Here is a 25,070-nt window from a genome sequence, read left to right as displayed (position 1 = left end):
ATGTAGTTTACATGGTGCAGTCATCCAAGCTCTCAGAAAACCATTGAAACTTGATGATGAGGTGATTATTAAATGTGTTTACATGGTGCAGTCAAAGCTCTCAGACAAACCATTGAAATTAGAATCTGTTGATGTTCTAGGTGTAGGATTGTATAAATGTAGTTTACATGGTGCAGTCATCCAAGCTCTCAGACAAACCATTGAAACTGTGTGATGTTCTAGGTGATTATTAGTTTAATCTGTTGTGCTCAGGGGGAAAACCTAACTTGAAACTGATGATGTTCTAGGTGATTATTAAATCTGTTTACATGGTGCAGTCATTAAGCTCTCAGACAAACCATTGAAACTGATGATGAGGTTCTTATTAGAATCTGTTGTAGTTTAGGGGCAAACCAAGCTTGATGATGAACCATTAGAATCTGTTGTGTTCTAGGTGTAGGATTGTAAAAACTGTAGTTTACATGGTGCAGTCATTAGAAGCTGTTGTGCTCAGACAAACCATTGAAACTGTGTGTTGATGATGATTGAAACTGTGAGGTGATTATTAGAATCTGTTGTGCTAGGGGGAAAACCATTGAACTGTGTGTGATGTTCTAGGTGATTATTGTATAAATCTGTTGTGCATGGTGCAGTCATCAAGCTCTCAGACAAACCATTGAAACTGTTTGTTGATGTTCTAGGTGATTATTAAATGTAGTTTACATGGTGCAGTCAAAGCTCTCAGCCAAACCATTGAAAGTTGATGATTGATGTTCTAGGTGAGGATTATTAGAATGTGTTTACATGGTGCAGTCATCCAAGCTCTCAGAAAACCATTGAAACTGTGATGATGAGGTGATTATTAAATGTAGTTTACATGGTGCAGTCATCCAAGCTCTCAGACAAACCATTGAAACTGTGTGTGATGTTCTAGGTGATTATTAAATCTAGTTGTGCAGTCATCCAAGCTCTCAGACAAACCATTGAAACTGTGTGTGATGTTCTAGGTGATTATTAAATGTAGTTTACATGGTGCAGTCATCCAAGCTCTCAGACAAACCATTGAAACTGTGATGATGTTCTAGGTGAGGATTGTATAAATGTAGTTTACATGGTGCAGTCATCCAAGCTCTCAGACAAACCATTGAAACTGTGATGATGTTCTAGGTGATTGTATAAATGTAGTTTACATGGTGCAGTCATCCAAGCTCTCAGACAAACCATTGAAACTGTGATGATGAGGTGATTATTAAATGTAGTTTACATGTGCAGTCATCCAAGCTCTCAGACAAACCATTGAAACTGTGTGTTGATGATGAGGTGATTATTAAATGTAGTTTACATGGTGCAGTCATCCAAGCTCTCAGACAAACCATTGAAACTGTTTGTTGATGTTCTAGGTGTAGGATTGATTAATGTAGAATACATGGTGCAGTCATCCCTAACTTGATGATGAGGTGATTATTAGAATCTGTTTGTTGATGTTCTAGATGAGGATTGTATAAATGTAGTTTGCATGGTGCAGTCAAAGCCTCAGCCAAACCATTGAAACTGTGTGTTGATTTCTAGGTGTAGGATTGTAAAATGTAGTTTACATGGTGCATTATTAGAAGCTGTTGTGCAAACCATTGAACTAAAACGTTGTGCATGTTGTTTGTTCCTCCCACAATATTCTTTACAATAACAATTTAAGTCAATATTTACATGTCATAATAACCTAATTATTCAACATCATTAGTAGGAATATATATATTTTTAAATACTAGATATGTAGGAAGGATTTGAATTCTTTGCACACATACTGGGCATTTTGTCAAGTGTGCAACTGCAGCCTGCAATTCGATGGGTGATTATTTGTGCACACAACTGCATTTTGGGCGTAAATTACATGTCAAAGGAATTCTCTGATAATGTATTGTTATTAAGCATATATTATTTTTCCAAGAATGCAATGCCATTTAATTTAGTCATCCAATATTGCTAATCCATTAATAATGATGAGGTGATTAAGAATCTGTTGTGAAAATAGGGAAAGACAAACCATTGAAACTGGACCAAATGAAGGAATTACACTTGAAAATGAGGGATTGAAAGTGTTGTGCTTCCAGGGGTGGTTCCTGAGCAATTAAAACATCCCATCATGCTTAGGTCATTATTAAATTGCCCAGTTGTGTGTTATTTTGAGCTGATTATTAGAATCTGTTGTGAGAAACATCTCTGTGACTTTGAAAGAGGGGTCTCAAAGGAACACAGCATGTTTAGAAAAACATTGGTGCACGTGGTGGCCCAACGCCCTATTAAAACACTTGTTGGTGTGTTTCCTTTATTTTGGCAGTTGCCTGTACATCTTCATTTCATCATGACCCAGCATTATTAGAATCTGTTGTCCTGGGGGACTCTAAGGATGCAGGTGATTTGTGTCCTAGCACTACACAGCTGATTCAAACAACCATAGCTTGATGATGAGTTGATTATTAGAATCTGTTGTGCTAGGGGGGGAAAACCCTAACTTGATGATGAGGTGATTATTAGAATCTGTTGTGCTAGGGGGGAAAACCCTAACTTGATGATGAGGTGATTATTAGAATCTGTTGTGCTAGGGGGGAAAACCCTAACTTGATGATGAGGTGATTATTAGAATCTGTTGTGCTAGGGGGGGAAAACCCTAACTTGATGATGAGGTGATTATTAGAATCTGTTGTGCTAGGGGGAAAAACCCTAACTTGATGATGAGGTGATTATTAGAATCTGTTGTGCTAGGGGGAAAAACCCTAACTTGATGATGAGGTGATTATTAGAATCTGTTGTGCTAGGGGGGAAAAACCCTAACTTGATGATGAGGTGATTATTAGAATCTGTTGTGCTAGGGGGAAAACCCTAACTTGATGATGAGGATTATTAGATTATTAGGGGGAAAACCTGTTGTGATTATTAGGGGGAAAACCCTAACTTGATGATGAGGTGATTATTAGAATCTGTTGTGCTAGGGGGGAAAAACCCTAACTTGATGATGAGGTGATTATTAGAATCTGTTGTGCTAGGGGGGAAAAACCCTAACTTGATGATGAGGTGATTATTAGAATCTGTTGTGCTAGGGGGAAACCCTAACTTGATGATGAGGTGATTATTAGAATCTGTTGTGCTAGGGGGGGAAAACCCTAACTTGATGATGAGGTGATTATTAGAATCTGTTGTGCTAGGGGGGGGGGAAACCCTAACTTGATGATGAGGTGATTATTAGAATCTGTTGTGCTAGGGGAAAAACTAAATGTTGTCCCGAGGACCGAGTTAAGGAAACGGTTCACCACACCTCTACCAAACATAATAGTTTTATTTTGATTTAACCAAGTAAGACTCATTGAGGTTAGAAACCTCTTGCCAGGGTGACCTGGGTGACCAGGGTGACCTGGCAAGACGGCAAAACAGGGAAATAGCAGCGTGTACATAACATGTTTCAAAAAAGACAAATACATAAACAATATTAAACTGTACCTATCAAAACCATTGTCTTAAAAACAGGCAAGGACACTTAACTCCCCAAACTTGAAAATCTTTTGAAGCATGTTCCAGAATGAAGGGGAATTCTGGGGGGAAAAATCTTGTTTCCCCATATCAGTTCTAGACTTAGGAACAGACAAGGACGGCAGCGACTGAACGAAGACTTTATTGAGTGACTGACCTGGTCAGGAAGGAACAGAGACACAAAAGGGGCTGCCTTATCAATGCTTTCTATTTACACAAAAGTGCACCAGTGTGTTTGCACCATGGAGAGAGAGGTCGATTGCACCAGGCCATACAAATCACAGTGATGGGTGAGAGAAGAATCTGGCATTGGTGATACATCTTAAAAGCACCATGATACACTGTGTCCAGAGTTCAGGTACTTGCTAAGGCCTGCATATAGGCACTATAATCCAGCACCGATAACAAAGTGCTTTGAACAAGATCCTTTCTGACTAACATTGAAAAACAAGTTTTGTTCCTAAAAGAAAAACCCAATTTCAACTTCAGTTCTCTGGTGAAGTTATCAATGTGCTGTTTAAAATTCAGCTTTTCTTCTAACCAATTCCCAAGATACTTATAGGTGCCCTTATCAGTTTCCTGACTTTTTAGAGTTGAAATGTGCAAGACTCCATGTGTCTACTTTCAAAGATAAAACCCTTTCCTTGCATTAAGCACAAGTTTAAATTCAAACAGCATCAAAAGCCAACTGTAAATCCTGAAAAGCCTTCAAGATGTACTAGAATAAATCATTCTGTCATCAGCATACAGTCTTCGCTGTATCATGTATATGCATTGTAAAAAAGGATCAGACCTAAAATTGAACCCTGGGGAAATGAGCCTTTGAAGCTCAGATGTATCACCCTCTGTGTGCTACACACTGTATGCTGTCAGAAAGGTCGTTTTGGAACCAATCCAATGCTTCAACCCTTAAACCAACATTTTATTGGCAGGGATTGGTCAACAAAGGCCTTTGATAAGTCAATAAAAAATGAAACACAGTGATGTTTCTTGTCCTGAGCATCTAGGATATCACCTACAACCTTAGTTACTGCAGTAATTGTACTTGGCTCTAAAACCCGACTGGAATTTAGATCAAATTAGATAATATACAGAAAGTCTTTCAATTGTGAGTTCAACCAGCTTTTCCAAAGATGTTTCCAGTGCAGACAGTTTACAAACGGGACTATAGTTATCCAACGTTATCCAACTGACCCGCACAACACATTGCCTGAATATATCAATCGACCAAGATGTATAAGGGTGACGTAAGCTGCTTTCCAGACTTTTGGAATCGTATCACTCGCCAATGAAAGATTGAATATATGCGTGAGAAGGACAGCAAAGATCTCTGCACCAATTTGGGGGAAATAATAAATGTTACATTGGTCCGGGCCGGTCGATTTCTTAATATTAATAGATTTGAGTGTCATTACGATTTCTGAAAGTGTAATCTCGGTAAAAATGAAGTAGATAACCTTAGGCCGGCTTCCGGAGTTGGCAACCTTCTCAAACTCTCTATATGAACGAAGATACACATGCAAATATGCTTATCTTTATTTATAAAGTTCTGTCTACTTGCAATCCATTATATCGTCGCAGTTACAGCACAGCCTGTGCGGGTTTACGCATTAAGTAATCTCCAATAACGCATTGAATATCTTCAATCGACCATTTCTCGACATCTAATGAGTTTTAGTAATTGATATCTAGCAAATTGACCCACACAACATATTGTCTGAATATATCAATCGACCAAGATGCTTAATTGATATTCTCTTTATTTCACATACATTGCAATGACCCTTTTACATTCAGCCATATATCCAGATACCACAACAGAAGCACTGATAACATGTTAATAAGATCACATTTATTTCCATTGTCATGTACCAAAAATGTGTGCATTGGCTCTGAATGGCAATGTGTGAGCTTGAATGGAAGACAGAAGAAACATCTCAACATTCCAACACGGGGCATAACATCCACAGGGAATATGGACTTCGGTGTACTCTAAATTTGTGACTCTCTTTTCTTAAAATCAACATGTAATCATTGCGCGTAAAGTTTCCCAAGTACATGTCCTACCCATTCCAGTGCGTGCCAGGGACGCAACAAATTTCTGTAAATACTGCTTTTCACTCCGTTGGCCTACTCTGCGCAATTGGTGCCCCGTGGGTAATGACAACATTGGGAACTCAAGAAGTCTGTCATTTATAGTTCCAAAATGCATGCGTAATTACAGCAAGTCGTTTCACAGAGTAAGTGAATTATGTCTGGTGGATGCACTGTGAATCTTCAGGTGCCATTCCGGGTAGACCCGGTATTACGGGAAGATCCGGTCTGTCAATAAAGGATAGTCGACATTGTGTGGTGTCTAGAACATTCAAGGGAATAACCCCTTGGTTGTCGTCGTGTGTTACACGTGTGTTGCACGTCCCCGTAAACGTACGTATTGTACAGGCTTTGGAGATGGCTGGTGAGGAAATTCTCCAAAACAAATCCTTCAGCATCTTTCTGAATTCTCGTCGCATGAGACAATACAGAACTGGGTTCAAGCAGCTATTGGCATGCGCGAGGCACACAGTCACCGGGAATACATAGGTGTGGACCAAATAGTAGGATTTATCCCAATTGACAGCGTTAAATTTCACCAATACACCCCAGAATGTGATGGCGTGATTTGGCATCCAGCAAAGAAAGAAGGAGAGGACGACGATGGTGACAGATTTGGTCACCCTCGACCTCCTTTTGGGGTGGTTGTTGTTCATGCTCCTCAGACGGATAAACCGTAAGAGCATCAGATAGCAGACGGACACTATCAGCATGGGTATGACGAACGCTATGATGATTTTTTGGAGATGATAGAGCGCGAGCCAGTCATGTCCCTCAGGGAACCTGATGAGGCAGAGCTTCTCCCCGGCCACTACGGTCACTGAGGAGAAAATGGTAGTGGGTGCTGTGGCAAGGGTTGCGGAGACCCACAGCACCGCGCACACCAATTTCACCGAACACGACCTCTGTCTCGACCGGTTCTTCAGAGCCGAGGCGACAGACCAGTATCTGGTCACACTCATAGCAGTCAGAAAGAACACGCTAGCGTACATGTTCATAACTGTTACGGAAAGGATGATTTTACACATGGCGTCTCCAAACGGCCAGCTGAAGTCCAGTGCGGTGTCCACTGCCCAGAACGGCAGAGTCAACACAAACTGGAAGTCCGTCACTGCCAAGTTGATGATGAAAAAGTTAATACTCGATTTCTTCCGCCCCTGTTTTAACCTCATTAGGAAAAAGACTAACAAGTTCCCAATTAACCCTACCGCGCACACAATGGAGTAAACAACGGAGATGATTATCCTTAGAATCGGAGTGCCGTCCGCGGTCACGTCAATATCCTCCAGACTGCCGAATTTGTCATCATCCATTAAAGTCCTGTTCAATGCCAAAATTCCGCTGTGGTTGAGTAGCTCGCCCATCCTCACAGATAAGAATGCAACACCGGTGCTTCTACTAGCATCAGGTCGCTTCTCGATGGCCTATCACAGAATAGTCCTCGCGCTCCATACAACTGAGTGCTTATTTTATCTGTTCATTTTATGTCATTGAAGCTTGTATAATAAAAGTTATCGTGTCTACAGTCCTTTATAACGCCGCAATCAATGTGAAACTTTGCATCTTGCATCTTGACTGGAGTCTTATACAGGTGCGTAGTCGTGCGTGTTCACAGCGCCTGCCCCTGCATCGTGTGGATTGGTCGATTGAGACATGATGGACCTTTCTGTGATGGACCTTTGTGAATAAACTGCTGATAGGTCTCGACAAAAATATGCATTTTCAGATACCAAAATAAAATAAGTTACACTATATGTATAAAAGAATGTGGACACCCCTTCAAATGAGTGGATCCAGCTATTTCAGCCATACCCTTTGCTGACAGGTGTATAAAACTGAGCACACAGCCATGCAATCTCCATAGACAAACATTGGCAGTAGAATGGCCTTACTGAAGAGCTCAGTGAATTTCAATGTGGATGCCATCTTTCCAACAAGTCAGGTCGTCAAATTTGGAAATGTCTAGGAGCATTAACGGCTCAGCTGGGAAGTGGTAGGCCACACAAGCTCACAGAACAGCACCGCCGAATGCTGAAGCGCATACAAATCGTCTGGCCTTGGTTGCAACACTCAATACCGAGTTCCAAACTGCCTCTGGAAGCAACATCAGCACAAGAACTGGAGCTTCATGAAATGGGTGTCCATGGCAGAGCAGCCACACACAAGCCTAAAATCACCATGCGCAATGCCAAGAGTCAGCTGGAGTGGTATAAAGCTCGCCGCCATTGGACTCTGGAGCAGTGGAAACACGTTCTCTGGAGTGATGAATCATGCTTCACATCTGGCAGTCGGACAGATTAATCTAGGTTTGGTGGATGCGAGGAGAATGCTACCTGTCCCAATACATAGTGCCAACTGTAAAGTCTGGTGGAAAAGGAATAATGGTTTGGGGCTGTTTTTCATGGTTCAGACTAGGCCTCTTAGTTCCAGTGAAGGGAAAACTTAATGCTACAGAAAACAGTGACATTCTAGACAATTCTGTTCTTCCAACTTTGTGGCAACAGTTTGGGAAAGGCCCTTTCCTGTTCCAGCATGACAATTCCCCCACGCACAAAGCGAGGTCCATACAGAAATGGTTTGTTGATCGGTGTGGAAGAACTTGACTGGCCTGCACAGAGCCCTGACCTTAACCACATTGAACACCTTTGGGATGAATTGGAACGCTGACTATGAGGAATCTCTAATCGCCCAACATCAGTGCCCAACCTCACTTATGCTCTTGTGGCTGAATGGAAGCAAGTCCCTGCAGCGATGTTCCAAAATCTAGTGGAAAGCCTTCCCAGAAGAGTGGAGGCTGTTATACAAGCAAAGGGGGACCAACTCCATATCAATGCCCATGATTTTGGAATGAGATGTTTGATGGGCAGGTGTCCACATAGAGTACTTGGTAGTTACAGTCTTGTCCCATGGCTGCAACTCCAGTAAGGACTTGGGAGAGGCGAAAGTCGAGAGCTGTGCGTCCTCCGAAACCCGACCCAGCCAAGCCGCACTGCTTCTTGACACCATGCCCGCTTGACCCGGAAGCCAGCCGCACCAATGTATCGGAGGAAACACTGTACACCTGGCGACAGTGTCAGCGTGCTTGCGCCCCGGCCCGCCACAGGAGTCAAGATGGGACAGGCTGCGTTGTCCATGGGGTCTCCCGGTCGCGGCGGGCTGCTGTTTTTATATGGGGACAAAAGGTCCCTTACATTTAACAAAATATAATGAATTATGGGAGATTATTTACTTGACCATTCGCCAATACTTTATGGTTTGAATAGGACCAAAATAATGTGGCAAAACAATGAACCAGTTGTTCCTCCCTTGTGCAGGAAAGAATACCAAAACCTCCCCCTAGTCCAGCCTACTCATATCGGTTTCCTTATTTTACCAAAACCTCCCCCTAGTCCAGCCTACTCATATCGGTTTCCTTATTTTACCAAACCCTCCCCCCTAGTCCAGCCTACTCATATCGGTTTCCTTATTTTACCAAAACCTCCCCCTAGTCCAGCCTACTCATATCGGTTTCCTTATTTTACCAAAACCTCCCCCTAGTCCAGCCTACTCATATCGCTTTCCTTATTTTACCAAAACCTCCCCCTAGTCCAGCCTACTCATATCGGTTTCCTTATTTTACCAAAACCTCCCCCTAGTCCAGCCTACTCATATCGGTTTCCTTATTTTACCAAAACCTCCCCCTAGTCCAGCCTACTCATATCGGTTTCCTTATTTTACCAAAACCTCCCCCTAGTCCAGCCTACTCCTATCGGTTTCCTTATTTTACCAAAACCTCCCCCTAGTCTAGCCTACTCATATCGGTTTCCTTATTTTACCAGAGCTTTAACATGGCAGACATTACATTTTAAAAGTGTTTTTTTTAGCGTATTTTTCTTTCTTCATTCTGTGACATTTCCATATTTATACTCGACATTTTGTGCCAAACTGACCGCCCTCTTCCGCTAGAGGGGGCAACATGATGGCTCAACCAGCAGTAGATCAGTGAAGGACGCTATGGGGAACGTGTCAATCTTGTTCCACGGAGGATGGTGTGTCTGCGGGTTTTTGCTCCTCCTTTGTACTCGAATGATTAAGGTCACTGATTAGTAAGCAACTCCCCTCACCTGGTTGTCTAGGTCTGAATTGAAAGGAAAACCCAAAACCCAGCATAGGCCCTAGGTGGAATGAGTTTGACACATCATTTCCATAGGGGGACACACAGTAGTGAGCTCCAAGATGAAAATATAATTTTCAAAGGAAACATAATGCAATTGATCAGTCGTGTTTATGATTTCCTTGGAGTTTGGGGCTCCTCACAGTGCATAATGCACACAGGTCCCGTTATACATTGGTGCTCTGCGCAGTAACCATGCGAACGAGATTATACAGTAGGCTAAGGTGTCGCTGTAGGCATAATATATACAAGCAATATTATTTAATATGGTGTTACAATCGTAATATTAGCCTTTATTGCGTGTCGGGAAGCCTATTTGACATCCGGTTAAATGTGTCAATTCGATTTTCCTCAACTATCCCACTTTATTTACAATTGCACACCATACGTATTTTTATTTTAACAGGCAATCCAACTAATTTAATGTAATAGTTTCCCAATCACCTACCATCCCCTGGGCTACTACTGAAAGGCATTCTCTCAAGTCCACCCACTAAACTGTATCGGAGAGGGAGGTTCTTCAGCGAAGTTTGGCTTGTTAGGGAAAGTTCCTAACTGTCAGGGCTGTCGAAGGGGCCTTGATGGAAGAAAGGAGGACATCGTCTTGTCAGCAAACAACACTTACAGTTTACAATTCTTGGAACGCAAAAGACGCGTGTGAAAATCACTGAGGAAGGATACAACGTCGTACAGAAGTTAATTAAGTTTATATCGCCGGAGTCACGCTTTCTATGTCTAAAGTGCATGGTTCTAGCGGGATATAAGTGTTTCACTACAAAATTGAAAGTGTTTGAAATGACAGTCGGTACAGTGAGGATAAAGCATAATAACATATTGTCTTTCTTTACCTTCCAACAAGATGATTTACTTACACTGCGGACTTGCACAACCTTTCTCTCCAATTTACTTTTTGGTTGCAGCGGGGATCTTGGCGATGTTTAACAACAGTAAAACATTTGGATTTGAACAAGAGACGGGTAAGCCAGCCTCTTAAAATCAATGAATCATTCGTCTGACATATAACGTTACTTTTATTTTAAATAGTTTTATGCAATAGTTCAGCTATGCTGGCATTTTAAAATGTCAGTAACAAGGGGACCTCTGCAGACTATTGGCAACTGCTCAGCTCCACATAGACTCAACTCACACACACAGCCTAGCGATGTGACTGATCTCCACAGCCTCAACTCACACACACACAGCCTAGCGATGTGACTGATCTCCACAGACTCAACTCACACACACATAGCCTAGCGATGTGACTGATCTCCACAGCCTCAACTCACACACACATAGCCTAGCGATGTGACTGATCTCCGCAGCCTCAACTCACACACACAGCCTAGCGATGTGACTGATCTCCGCAGCCTCAACTCACACACACACAGCCTAGCGATGTGACTGATCTCCGCAGCCTCAACTCACACACACAGCCTAGCGATGTGACTGATCTCCGCAGCCTCAACTCACACACACATAGCCTAGCGATGTGACTGATCTCCGCAGCCTCAACTCACACACACATAGCCTAGCGATGTGACTGATCTCCGCAGCCTCAACTCACACACACAGCCTAGCGATGTGACTGATCTCCACAGCCTCAACTCACACACACAGCCTTGTGACTGATCTCCGCACAGACTAGTGATGTGACTGATCTCCGCAGCCTCAACTCATGCAAACATAGCCTAGCGATGTGACTGATCTACGCAGCCTCAACTCATGCAAACATAGCCTAGCGATGTGACTGATCTCCGCAGCCTCAACTCACACACACACAGCCTAGCGATGTGACTGATCTCCACAGCCTCAACTCACACACACAGCCTAGCGATGTGACTAATCTACGCACCCTTTACACACACAGACTAGTGATGTGACTGATCTACGCAGCCTCAACTCATGCAAACATAGCCTAGCGATGTGACTAATCTACGCAGCCTTTATACACAAACAGCCTAGTGATGTGACTGATCTATGCAAGCAGTTCACTTGGGAAATATTGACACTTCTAAAGGTTATGTTTTCCCATTTTATGCATTGGATGAGGTGCCGAAATCCCATGAGCACATGACTCAAAACAGACGTGATGTTCCCAGGCTATACCTATTTCCAGCTTGTATGAGAACAGCTACAGTATTTCAGGGTTTTTTCCCCCCACCAGAGAGATGCATAATTGAGCCGCCTCTAACGCTTCAGGCCATGCTTAAACTTCTAGTAGCCTAGCTGTAGTTTGCTACCCTACACTTTACTTGGGTCATGCCTGAATATGTCATATAAACACGCTCATGCTTACCTACTGTGTCTGTACCTCACAGTGATAGTCACATTCATTCCACTAGTCAATTTAAACTGCCCTGCAAACAACATGAGTGAATGGCATCAGGATGAATTGTGTTGAGTTCTTTAAAGTATTGGCTCCCGTTAGTCCAATAACTCATGCTGTGTTAGGATCAGTGGAGGCTGCTGAGGGGAGGACGCCTCATAATAATGGCTGGGACGGAGCGAATGGAATGGCATCAAACCATGTATTTGATGTATTTCGTACCATTCCACCTAATCCATTCCAGTCATTACCACAAGCCGTCCTCCCCTATTAAGGTGCCATCAACCTCCTGTGTTTAGGATACTAGATACAGTAGTTAACCTAAAGTTGGCCTCTGAGCTGAAGTGTCTTGGTGTGAGAAAAAAGGGGGGTTGATTTAAAAAAGAATACCAGTACTACACTTACTTTTTAACAAATATTCCAGTTGCGCATCGCTCTCTTTCTCTCCCCCCTTCACTCTCTCCTTCCCCCGTCTCTCTCTCGTTCACCCCTTCTCTCTCTCCTTCACCCCTTCTCTCTCTCCTTCACCCCTTCTCTCTCTCCTTCCCCCCGTCTCTCTCTCGTTCACCCCTTCTCTCTCTCGTTCACCCCTTTCTCTCTCTCCTTCACCCCTTCTCTCTCTCCTTCCCCCCGTCTCTCTCTCGTTCACCCCTTCTCTCTCTCCTTCACCCCTTCTCTCTCTCCTTCCCCCGTCTCTCTCTCGTTCACCCCTTCTCTCTCTCGTTCACCCCTTCTCTCTCTCCTTCACCCCTTCTCTCTCTCTCCTTCACCCCTTCTCTCTCTCCTTCACCCCTTCTCTCTCTCCTTCACCCCTTCTCTCTCTCCTTCACCCCGTCTCTCTCTCGTTCACCCCTTCTCTCTCTCCTTCACCCCTTCTCTCTCTCCTTCACCCCTTCTCTCTCTCCTTCACCCCTTCTCTCTCTCCTTCCCCCTCTCTCTCCTTCACCCCTTCTCTCTCTCCTTCACCCCTTCTCTCTCTCCTTCACCCCTTCTCTCTCTCCTTCACCCCTTCTCTCTCTCCTTCACCCCTTCTCTCTCTCCTTCACCCCTTCTCTCTCTCCTTCACCCCTTTCCCCTTGGTCTCCCTGTGTTCTGTATCAGCCTTAGTGAACAAGGGAAAGGCCTTCCATAAGCAGTCTAGATACACCCTTGGGCTGTTTGACACTCTACCGTCCATACAAATCAACCTTAGCGGGTGCTCTGGGGAGCCAAGGCTAAGTGTAATGGGTTTGCGAGGCGATGGACTGACACAGGGGAGATAGCTTGGTACTGCAGCAGTGGCATTTGGGATGGCACTTGACACTACTGGTGGGCACTGTCCTCTATCAAAGGATTCAACAGTCTCAGGGTTGGCATAACACATTCCCTGTGAGAGCGACTCTTATTAACACCCCAAATCAAAGAAAAAAAACAATCACTACCCTTCACCTCCTATATACCTCCACCGCATCTCACCCATTCAAATCAGCTCCCTGTTTACTCCTGTGAGACAGACTGGTCTGACTTTTGAAGTGAAACCTGTTCTGAATTACTCTTTGAATTTTAGGCAGAAATAGAGATGGCTGACAGATCTTTCTGTTAGGTCTGTGTTTTATAGAAAGGATTAGTGCTGCTTTTATTCTCCTCTCCTTTGTGATGAATACATTTGTCACTGTCATAGCTTTTCAGGTAAAGGGATGAGAAAGTCATGATAAACAGTATACATTCCTGAAGGTAGTAGTATAGAGATATACAGTTATATTGCCATGGAGATTCAGACATGGAAAACCAGTGCTTTGATGAAGCCACTTTCACTATTCATTTAGCGTAATAGTTAATTGTGAGTTTTTCCAGAAATCCTGGAAAATGTGCTTGCAGCAAATGTTTAGCCTAAGTACTATGTAACAACGTGTACCTACACTGATTACACTGTGACTACCGATGTAACTACTACCATGTGAATACACTGTGACTGCCTATGTAACAACGTGTACCTACACTGATTACACTGTGACTACCGATGTAACTACTACCATGTGAATACACTGTGACTGCCTATGTAACTACTACCATGTGATTACACTGTGACTGCCTATGTAACTACTACCATGTGATTACACTGTGACTGCCTATGTAACTACTACCATGTGATTACACTGTGACTGCCTATGTAACTACTACCATGTGAATACACTGTGACTGCCTATGTAACTACTACCATGTGAATACACTGTGACTGCCTATGTAACTACTACCATCTGAATACACTGTGACTGCCTATGTAACTACTACCATGTGAATACACTGTGACTGCCTATGTAACTACTACCATGTGAATACACTGTGACTGCCTATGTAACTACTACCATGTGAATACACTGTGACTGCCTATGTAACTACTACCATGTGATTACACTGTGACTGCCTATGTAACTACTACCATGTGAATACACTGTGACTGCCTATGTAACTACTACCATGTGATTACACTGTGACTGCCTATGTAACTACTACCATGTGAATACACTGTGACTGCCTATGTAACTACTACCATGTGAATACACTGTGACTGCCTATGTAACTACCATGCATACACTGTGACTGCTATGTAACACTATCACACTGTGACATGTAACTACTACCATGTGACTGCTAGGGCACCAGTAGCAATACACTAGTGACTGCCCATGTAATACTACTGGAATACACCACTGCATACTACTAGAGCACCACTACATACCATGAGATTACCACTGTACTACTGGGCACCACTAGCAACTACTACACATCTAGAATACTACTGTGACTCCTATGTAACTGCTACCATCTGAATACACTGTGACTGCACATCAAGCATACTGCTATGGCACATCTAGCATACTACTAGGGCACCACTAGCATACTACTAGGGCACATCTAGCATACTGCTATGGCACATCTAGCATACTACTAGGGCACCACTAGCATACTACTAGGGCACATCTAGCATACTACTAGGGCACCACTAGCATACTACTAGGGCACATCAAGCATACTGCTATTGCACATCTAGCATACTGCTATTGCACATCTAGCATACTACTAGGGCACATCTAGCATACTACTAGGGCACATCTATACTACTACTCTAGCATACTACTAGGGCACTACATACTGGGCACTAGCATACTACTATGCACATACTAGGGCTAGCATACTGCTATTGCACATCTAGCATACTGCTATTGCACATCTAGCATACTACTAGGGCACATCTAGCATACTACTAGGGCACATCTAGCATACTGCTATTGCACATCTAGCATACTACTAGGGCACCACTAGCATACTACTAGGGCACATCTAGCATACTACTAGGGCACATCTAGCATACTACTAGGGCACCACTAGCATACTACTAGGGCACCACTAGCATACTACTAGGGCACATCTAGCATACTACTAGGGCACATCTAGCATACTACTAGGGCACATCTAGCATACTGCTAGGGCACATCTAGCATACTACTAGGGCACATCAAGCATACAACTAGGGCACATCTAGCATACTACTAGGGCACATCTAGCATACTACTAGGGCACATCTAGCATACTACTAGGGCACCACTAGCATATGATTAAAGTGCTGTGAGGTGCATGCTGCTATTAAAATTCATACCGTTCTTTGAACGGTGCTTGTGTGCGCGCGTACGTTTCTGTCTGCGTGTAAGTGAGGGCCTTAAGCCTCATTCGCTCATTGAATGTGGCACAGCGGGCCAGCACGCCGCCGATCACCGTGATGATGCCCCCCTGCCAGGATCCGGGTGTAGGAGAGTACAGCAGACTGATCGACACTCCAGTCAGCTTCTATAGTAACCCGAAGCCCTAGTTAGTTAGCGCCCGTTGTGAGACCTCATCCACGACTCCACATGACTATTGCCTGCCATTGGTGGATACTGGGTCACATGCTCATCCTCAAGTAAAAAAGACAGACATACTGTAGTCATATTCAACCCCTGTTTAAATGATGGATAGTGTACGTGTTTCTTGTGCAGATGGAACTGTTTACAGCTTGCCAAGTTTGTTTACAACCTCACAGTCAATTAGTAGACAGCATGTTTTTATTTTCTCTCCCAACCAGAGAGCTTTCTACAGGGGCTTCCGCAGTACGAGGTCGTTCACCCCTACCGAGTGGACGCCAAAGGTCACTTCCTGTCCAACTTTGTGTCCCACCGCGTCAGCCGGGTACAGCGGAGGGAAACCCAGGGGGAACCAGGAAACCCTACACGGGTGTTCTACCAGTTGCAGCACGATGGCCACAATCTGCACTTCAACCTCACCCTCAACCCACACCTGCTGGCTCCTGGCTTCCTGACTGAGCGAAGGTACGGTGGCATGGAGGGGGCCAAAATACGCAGCCATGGCCCTTCGCTGTGCCACTTTATCGGGGACGTGTGGGACCAGGCAACCATGAAGGGGAGGGCGGCTATAAGCACTTGTGACGGCCTGGTGAGTGCGAGAGAGGGAGATAGACCGTCACTGCTGGCCTACTGAGACCGTCACTGCTGGCCTACTGAGACCGTCACTGCTGACCTACTGAGACCGTCACTGCTGACCTACTGAGACCGTCACTGCTGACCTACTGAGACCGTCACTGCTGACCTACTGAGACCGTCACTGCTGACCTGACTACTGAGACCGCCACTGCTGACCTACTGCTGACCGCCACTGCTGACCTACTGAGACCGCACTGCTGACCTACTGAGACCGTCACTGCTGACCTACTGAGACCGTCACTGCTGACCTACTGAGACCGTCACTGCTGACCTACTGAGACCGTCACTGCTGACCTACTGAGACCGTCACTGCTGACCTACTGAGACCGGCACTGCTGACCTACTGAGACCGTCACTGCTGACCTACTGAGACCGTCACTGCTGACCTACTGAGACCGTCACTGCTGAACTGCTAACCTACTGAGATATCTTTTTACTTTCACATCCTAAAGGGTCATGCAAAACATTTAACTTCTAGAACTTCTCTGTTCCTAGGGTAACAAGTCAAAGTAGAAATACAATTGATCAAAAACATAATGTTGATCGATGCCAATGACTGGTCCTATCCCGTTTTTGTTGTCCGCATTGGTTCTGTGCATGAGACTGGATAAAAGTGTTTGCTAAATTGCATATATTATTATCATTATACAAAACCAAAGAAGATTTATTACATTTTTAGGTGAAATTGTAAATGACGATTCATTAGAGGTGTATTTAATTCCTCTAGCTCTGATAAAAATATGCTAATGCTTTGCAATAAGCAGTAAGTACTACTGTATAATGTTGTATGCCACACTGGCTTCAACTTAGTTTCAATCTTTAAACACACGTCTGAACAGATGATGTTTAAGTATTATTGTTTTTATAGTTGTCTCTGAAGTCATTACGTGCTGTTGGCCTCATTCCTGCTCTGTTAGTGTAGTTATATTATTAGATTGTACCATCCATGGAAAACCAGTGACTGGTTGGTGAAGGGACCTGTGAGCTGTGCTTGAGAGGATGCGTTTGACATCACAAGTGTTAGAGCACCTTTCATCTAAAATCAGGCTGGATGTCATCGATGACATGTGGGTGTGAAAAACATCATCATGCTTCCATGAACAGAACAAGCGATGGAGCCTGTGTTGTGTTTACGCATGATCAATTTACCTCTCATTGTCTTACCTATCCACTAGTGTAGGTCACTCAAACTGAATTATAAAGCATGTGTTCACTGTTACATCTGTGAACGCTGTCCACATACCACCTCTCCTCTGTGACCGCTGTCCACATTCTACCTCTCCTCTGTGACCGCTGTCCACATACCACCTCTCCTCTGTGACCGCTGTCCACATACCACCTCTCCTCTGTGACCGCTGTCCACATACCACCTCTCCTCTGTGACCGCTGTCCACATACCACCTCTCCTCTGTGACCGCTGTCCACATACCACCTCTCCTCTGTGACCGCTGTCCACATACCACCTCTCCTCTGTGACCGCTGTCCACATACCACCTCTCCTCTGTGACCGCTGTCCACATACCACCTCTCCTCTGTGACTGCTGTCCACATACCACCTCTCCTCTGTGACCGCTGTCCACATTCTACCTCTCCTCTTTGTTCACTGTCACATCCCATCTATCCTCCGTGATTCCTGTCCATGTCCCATCTCTCCTCTGTGATTGCTGTCCACGTCCCATCTCTCCTCTGTGATTGCTGTCCACAACCCATCTCTACTTTGTGATTCCTGTCCACGTCCCATCTATCCTCTGTGATTGCTGTCCACGTCCCATCTCTACTCTGTGATTGCTGTCCACGTCCCATCTCTCCTCTGTGATTGCTGTCCACGTCCCATCTCTCCTCTGTGATTGCTGTCCACGTCCCATCTCTACTCTGTGATTGCTGTCCACGTCCCATCTCTACTCTGTGATTGCTGTCCACGTCCCATCTCTACTCTGTGATTGCTGTCCACTTCCCATCTCTCCTATGTGACTGCTGTCCACGTCCCACAATATCATACTGTTCCATTGTTACTGTATTCCTTTCTCCCTACAAGCCCTATCAACAACATCATACTGCTCCATTATTACTGTATTCCTTTCTCCCTACAAGCCCTATCAACAACATCATACTGTTCATTATTACTGTATTCCTTTCTCCCTACAAGCCCTATCCAACAATATCATTACCGTTCCTTTCTCCCTATTATTACTGTTCCATTATTACTATTCCTGTTTCTCCCTACAAGCCCTATCAACAACATCATTTCTCCTACAAGCCCTATCAACAACATCATACTGTTCATTATTACTGTATTCCTTTCTCCCTACAAGCCCTATCCAACAATATCATACTGTTCCATTATTACTGTATTCCTTTCTCCCTACAAGCCCTATCTGAACATCATACTGTTCCATTATTACTGTATTCCTTTCTCCCTGTTCCACAAGCCCTATCCAACAACATCATACTGTTCATTTAACCGTCACTGCTGACCTTTTGAGACCGTCACTGCTGACCATACTGAGATTTTTTTTTTTCTCTGTCCCTGACCTGCTGGACCGTCACTCCCGGATCTGACCTACTGGCTGCTACCGTGTGTCTATCCTACTGAGACAAACATCACTGCTGACCTAGCTGAGACCGTCAACCACTCCTGAGCTCCTAATCACTCCTGGGCTGCAGACCTATCTTTTACTGCCTACAAGGGTCCTAGCCCCTCCGCAAAATCACAACTGGACTGAGAACTTATCTGTTCCTAGAAGAGATCCGGTCAAAGTGAAATCCAATTGATCAAAAACATAATGTTACCTGAATGCCCATCTGGTGCTAACCGTTAGCTGTCTTGTCCGGATTTCAGAATAGACTCGGATAAAAGTTTTTAAATTTATTATTAACATGTTTCTTTATACAATAACTAATCTATTGTTTTTATTTTTTTGTTGTTGTATTACTAATTTCTACAACACGGAACTCCACTAAATGACGATTCATTAAGAGGTGTAACAACAGACCTCCATCCTATGCTAGCTTGCTACCGATGTCCTGGCTAGCTGTCTAAATCTACTGACCCCCAAACCAACCTCTCCACTCCCTGGACCCTTTTGATCACTCGACTAAATGCCTCTCCTTAATGTCAATATGTCTTGTCCATTGCTGTTCTGGTTAGTGTTTATTGGCTTATTTCACTGCAGAGCCTCTAGTCCTGCTCACTATACCTTATCCAACTTATTATTTCCACCACCCACACATGCAATGACATCTCCTGGTTTCAATGATGTTTCTAGAGACAATATCTCTCTTTCATCACTCAATACCTAGGTTTACCTCCACTGTACTCATCCTACCATACCTTTGTCTGTACATTATATGATGCTATGTTTATGTAGAAACCTCCTTTTTCTCTGTTCCAGACGTTCTAGAAAATTCTTATTGCTGTTAGCCGTACCTTATTCTTCTCCTCCTATGTTCCTCTGGCGATGTAGATGGTTTGAATCCAGGCCCTGCAGTGCCTAGCTCCATCTATTCCCCAGGCGCTCTCTTTTGATGACATCTGTAAAAATAGCCTTGGTTTCATGCATGTTAACATTACAAGCCTCCTCCCTAAGTTTGTTCTTTTCACTGCTTTAGCACACTCTGCCAACCTCGGATGTTCTAGCTGTGTCTGATCCACTTAGGAAGACCACCAAAATTCAGAAATTTTAATTCCAAACTACAAGCATTTTCAGACAAGATAGAACTGTGAAAGGGGCGGTGTTGCAATCTACTGCAAAGATAGCCTGCAGAGTTCTGTCCTACTGTGACCAGGTCTGTACCCAAACAATTTGAACTTCTACTGTTAAAAATCCACCTGTCTAAAACAAGTCTCTCCTCTGTGACCGCCTGTCTACAGACCACCCTCTGCTCTGTGACCGCTGGACACATACCACCCCTCTATCTTCTGTGAGCTCGCTGTCCACATACCAAACTGGAACATGCTCTGTGACCAGCCATCCTACAATCTAAACTTGATGCCTCTCAATCTCTGTGACCGCTGAACCTACCAGGTACCCCCAAAGCCTCTGGACCGCATAGATATCATCAACCACCTTCCCTCTAAATGACACCTCTGCTGTCTTCAACCAAGATCTCAGCCTCACTGCCTCATTGCCTGCATCCGTACCGCTGTCCAAATACCACCTCTGTCTGTGAACGCTCCCTGAAACACTTCAGCGAGCAGGCCTTCCTCTGTGACCTGGCTGTCCTGGAAGGATATTGATCTCATCCCGTCAGTGAGGATGCCTGGATATTTTTTAAAAACTTCCTAACAATCTTAAATAAACATGCCCCATTCAAGAAAATTAGAACCTGTCCAGATATAGCCCTCTCTCCCTGTGACCTGCTGTCCCTTAACCAACACAAAAACATCTATGGCTTTGTGATTGCATCCACAGCCCCCGTGATATGCAGCTGTTCAGGAAGCTAGAAACCGTTATACACTGTGAGTTGAAAAGCCAAGGCTAGCTTTTTCTCAGAAATTTGCTTCCTGCAACACAACTCTAAAAAGTTCTGGGACACTGTGTCCATGGAGAATAAGAACACCTCCTCCCAGCTGCCCACTGCTGAAGATAGGAAACACTGTCACCACTGATAAATCCACCTAATTGAGAATTTGTAAGCATTTTTCTGTGATTGGCTGGCCATGCTTTCCACCTCTCCTATGTGACAGCACTGCACCCCCAACAATATCATACTGTTCCATTGTTACCCATGTTCTCCTTCTCCCAAGCCCTTCAGCTGAAGTTCATGAAAGAGCTGTTCTTATTACAAATCAGCCGGGCTTCTCTGGACCCTTTCTTTCTAAAATTATCTGCCGACTGTTCCATTATTACTAGCCTGTTCAACCTCAAGCCTATCAACAATTCATCATACTGTTCATTATTACTGTATTCTTTCCCAAACTGCTATCAGACCTATCATACTGTTCCTTACCATATTTCTTTCTTCCTAAAGCCAAGTCAACAAATCAGACTGTTCCATTATTCTCACTGTATTCTTCTCTCTATGCAAGGGTTTCAGAGCTGTCATGGGTGCAACCATACTGCTCAAGGTCCTATTACTGTATTCTTTCCCCATACAAGAAACATCATACTGTGCAGCCGTCCATTATTACTGGCCAAGGCTTTCTTTCTCCCTACAAGCCCTATCCAACAATATCATACTTGTTCCATTGATTACTGTGGTTCACCAACTTTCTCTGATAAGTTCTGTGTCAACAATATCATACTGTTCCATTAGTACTCTATTCCTTTCTTCCTACAACCCTATCTCAATATCATACTGTTCCATTATGCTGTGAGTCCTGATCTCCTCTACAAGCAGATCAACACCATCATACTGTTCTTTGGATTACTGTGTTAACAACCCTCCAGGCAAGCTTCAATGCCAACAACTCTCCTTCTGTGGCCTCCAATTGCTCTTAAATACAAGTAAAACTAAATCATGCTCTTCAAGCCCTACCTGCAACATCATACTGTTCCATTACTACTCTATTCCTTTCTCCCTACAAGCCCTATCCAACAACATCATACTGTTCTTATTACTGTATTCTCTCCTTCCAGAAGCCCTATCAAACATCAATCAAAGTAAATCTAGTTCTTATTAACAAAGCATCCTTTCTCTGCCAACATACCCTATCAAAATATCATACTGTTCCATTATTACTGTATTCATTTACTCCTCCAATAAGCCCTACTCAACAAATTGGATGCAGTTATCACTGCTATCCTTTTGTCACCAAAGCCCCATCAACTACCCATCATACTGTTCGCTCTCGTTGGCTGGCCCTTCCTTTCTCCCTACAAACCCTATGTCATCTACAAGACCCTGCTGGTTCCCCCTTATCTCAGCTCGCTGGTCACCTAGCATTCTCCCACCTACAACGCCCAGCAGGTATCAACAAAACCATACTTTCTTTGGCCGTATTCCTTTCTCTGCAAGCCCTATCTGGAACAACATCATAAATGTTCTTATTATTGGAAACACTTTCTCCCTCACTAGCCCTAAACAACATCAACTGTTCAGAGCATCTTACAGATTACTGCACCTGTACATAGCCCACCTATAATTTACAAACAACATACTGCTTTCCATTAACTGTATTTAATTTATTTATTTATTTTGCCCTATCAACAACATCATTTTTCCATTTTACTTTGCACATTCTTCCCTTGCAATACCCATATCAACAACATCATACTGTTCATTATTACTGTGGCCTTCCTTTCTCCCTTCTCACAATTTGCCCTATCATACAACATCATTTTTTTTTTTTTGTTCATTATTACTGTATGTTTGTTTTCTCCATGTGTAACTCTACGTTGTATGTATCAACTGCTTTGCTTTATCTTGGCCAGGTCCATTGTAAATGAGAACTTGTTCTCAAGCCCTGGTTAAATAACATCATACTGTTCCATTATTACTGTATTCCTTTCTCCCTACAAGCCCTATCAACAACATCATACTGTTCCATTATTACTGTATTCCTTTCTCCCTACAAGCCCTATCAACAACATCATACTGTTCCATTATTACTGTATTCCTTTCTCCCTACAAGCCCTATCAACAACATCATACTGTTCCATTATTACTGTATTCCTTTCTCCCTACAAGCCCTATCAACAACATCATACTGTTCCATTATTACTGTATTCCTTTCTCCCTACAAGCCCTATCCAACAATATCATACTGTTCCATTATTACTGTATTCCTTTCTCCCTACAAGCCCTATCCAACAACATCATACTGTTCCATTATTACTGTATTCCTTTCTCCCTACAAGCCCTATCAACAACATCATACTGTTCCATTATTACTGTATTCCTTTCTCCCTTTCTAATAATATATCTCTCAATTTCTGCCTTTTTTCCATTTGTTCTAGAAATTCAAACATTTGCATGCAAACCTAAACATTTGTGATACTTCTAAGTTTAAGTGACAATGCTTGTTTTCCCCACAATAAGGGACTTTTGGCCAATGGGGAAACTGGGGAAACTTTCTCAGAGTATCCTCTTAAATGTCCATGTTCTTGAACAGTCAACTTCTAGTTGAATCCAAAGTGTATATACTGTATTGTGAATCTGTCCTTTTAAACTCTTTGAACCTGGGGGAGGGGGACTTACTGGACTGGAAATGTTGTTTCTTTAAAATGATAGCAATTGGATATATTGAGGAGAGATCGACAGTCTCCAGACCCACAGCGTATCATTTGGCACAATGCCACATCTCGCTCTAAGTTCCACAGCTACGGCTGAGCCAGAAGCCCAGAGGCCAGACTGCTGGGTTGAAGACTGTCATAAGTCTAAATCATTGTTGCGGAGCATTCGCGATTTAGCCATTATAGTTATGACTCAATTTCAGTCGGTGTGTTTTCTCTCATATGTCCTTGTTTTGCTCCCAAAGGGAAGGGAAAATAATCACATGATAAATCCCAAGATAACTTGCGTTTATGTAATACTGTAACCTAATGGCACATTTTCATGAAGCTGATTGCATTTATTTCTCTCTGAAGCAATTTTGACCCATCTCTCACCCAGTAGAATGTGCTAACTGTGTTCTTCCCATATCAAAGCAGTTGTGATCCCTTGTTCTCGCAGTAGAATGTGCTGTGTTCTTCCCATATCAAAGCAGTTGTGATCCCTTGTTCTCCCAGTAGAATGTGCTAACTGTGTTCTTCCCATATCAAAGCAGTTGTGATCCCTTGTTCTCCCAGTAGAATGTGCTAACTGTGTTCTTCCCAGATCAAAGCAGTTGTGATCCCTTGTTCTCCCAGTAGAATGTGCTAACTGTGTTCTTCCCATATCAAAGCAGTTGTGATCCCTTGTTCTCCCAGTAGCAGTTGTGATCCCTTGTTCTCCCAGTAGAATGTGCTAACTGTGTTCTTCCCATATCAAAGCAGTTGTGATCCCTTGTTCTCCCAGTAGAATGTGCTAACTGTGTTCTTCCCAGATCAAAGCAGTTGTGATCCCTTGTTCTCCCAGTAGAATGTGCTAACTGTGTTCTTCCCATATCAAAGCAGTTGTGATCCCTTGTTCTCCCAGTAGAATGTGCTAACTGTGTTCTTCCCATATCAAAGCAGTTGTGATCCCTTGTTCTCCCAGTAGAATGTGCTAACTGTGTTCTTCCCAGATCAAAGCAGTTGTGATCCCTTGTTCTCCCAGTAGAATGTGCTAACTGTGTTCTTCCCAGATCAAAGCAGTTGTGATCCCTTGTTCTCCCAGTAGAATGTGCTAACTGTGTTCTTCCCATATCAAAGCAGTTGTGATCCCTTGTTCTCCCAGTAGAATGTGCTGTGTTCTTCCCATATCAAAGCAGCTGTTCTCCCAGTAGAATGTGTTTTACTGTTTTATTCCCCTCTTTCTACCCAAACAATGTGCTTGCTTAGGACTGTATTTTCTGTATTAATAAAGCATTTCTGACCAACTTTCTCCCTGTACAATAGGATCACTATATTTATCATATACT

General features: G+C 43.5%; 2 protein-coding genes across 2 annotated transcripts in view; one reads left to right on the top strand and one right to left on the bottom strand.

Moving 5' to 3' along the window:
- Positions 1-5,346: 5,346 nt before the first annotated feature.
- On the bottom strand, positions 5,347-7,038 carry rxfp3.3a2 (relaxin family peptide receptor 3.3a2). The gene has a single exon (XM_029644340.2). It carries the CDS (start codon positions 6,957-6,959, stop codon positions 5,751-5,753), a length of 1,209 nt encoding a protein of 402 aa, XP_029500200.2. The 5' UTR covers positions 6,960-7,038; the 3' UTR covers positions 5,347-5,750.
- A 3,267-nt stretch (positions 7,039-10,305) lies between these two features.
- The window catches only part of LOC115124005 (A disintegrin and metalloproteinase with thrombospondin motifs 7), a 185,129-nt gene continuing 170,364 nt past the window's right edge, over positions 10,306-25,070 (top strand). The window contains 2 exon segments of the mRNA XM_065011186.1: positions 10,306-10,725; positions 16,174-16,541. Of these exon segments, the coding sequence (XP_064867258.1) occupies positions 10,608-10,725; positions 16,174-16,541 (486 nt within the window). The 5' untranslated portion in view covers positions 10,306-10,607.

Source organism: Oncorhynchus nerka, linkage group LG27, assembly GCF_034236695.1.
Source record: "Oncorhynchus nerka isolate Pitt River linkage group LG27, Oner_Uvic_2.0, whole genome shotgun sequence".
In the NCBI taxonomy this organism is placed as follows: domain Eukaryota; kingdom Metazoa; phylum Chordata; class Actinopteri; order Salmoniformes; family Salmonidae; genus Oncorhynchus; species Oncorhynchus nerka.
This window is presented reverse-complemented; position numbering and strand designations above follow the sequence as displayed.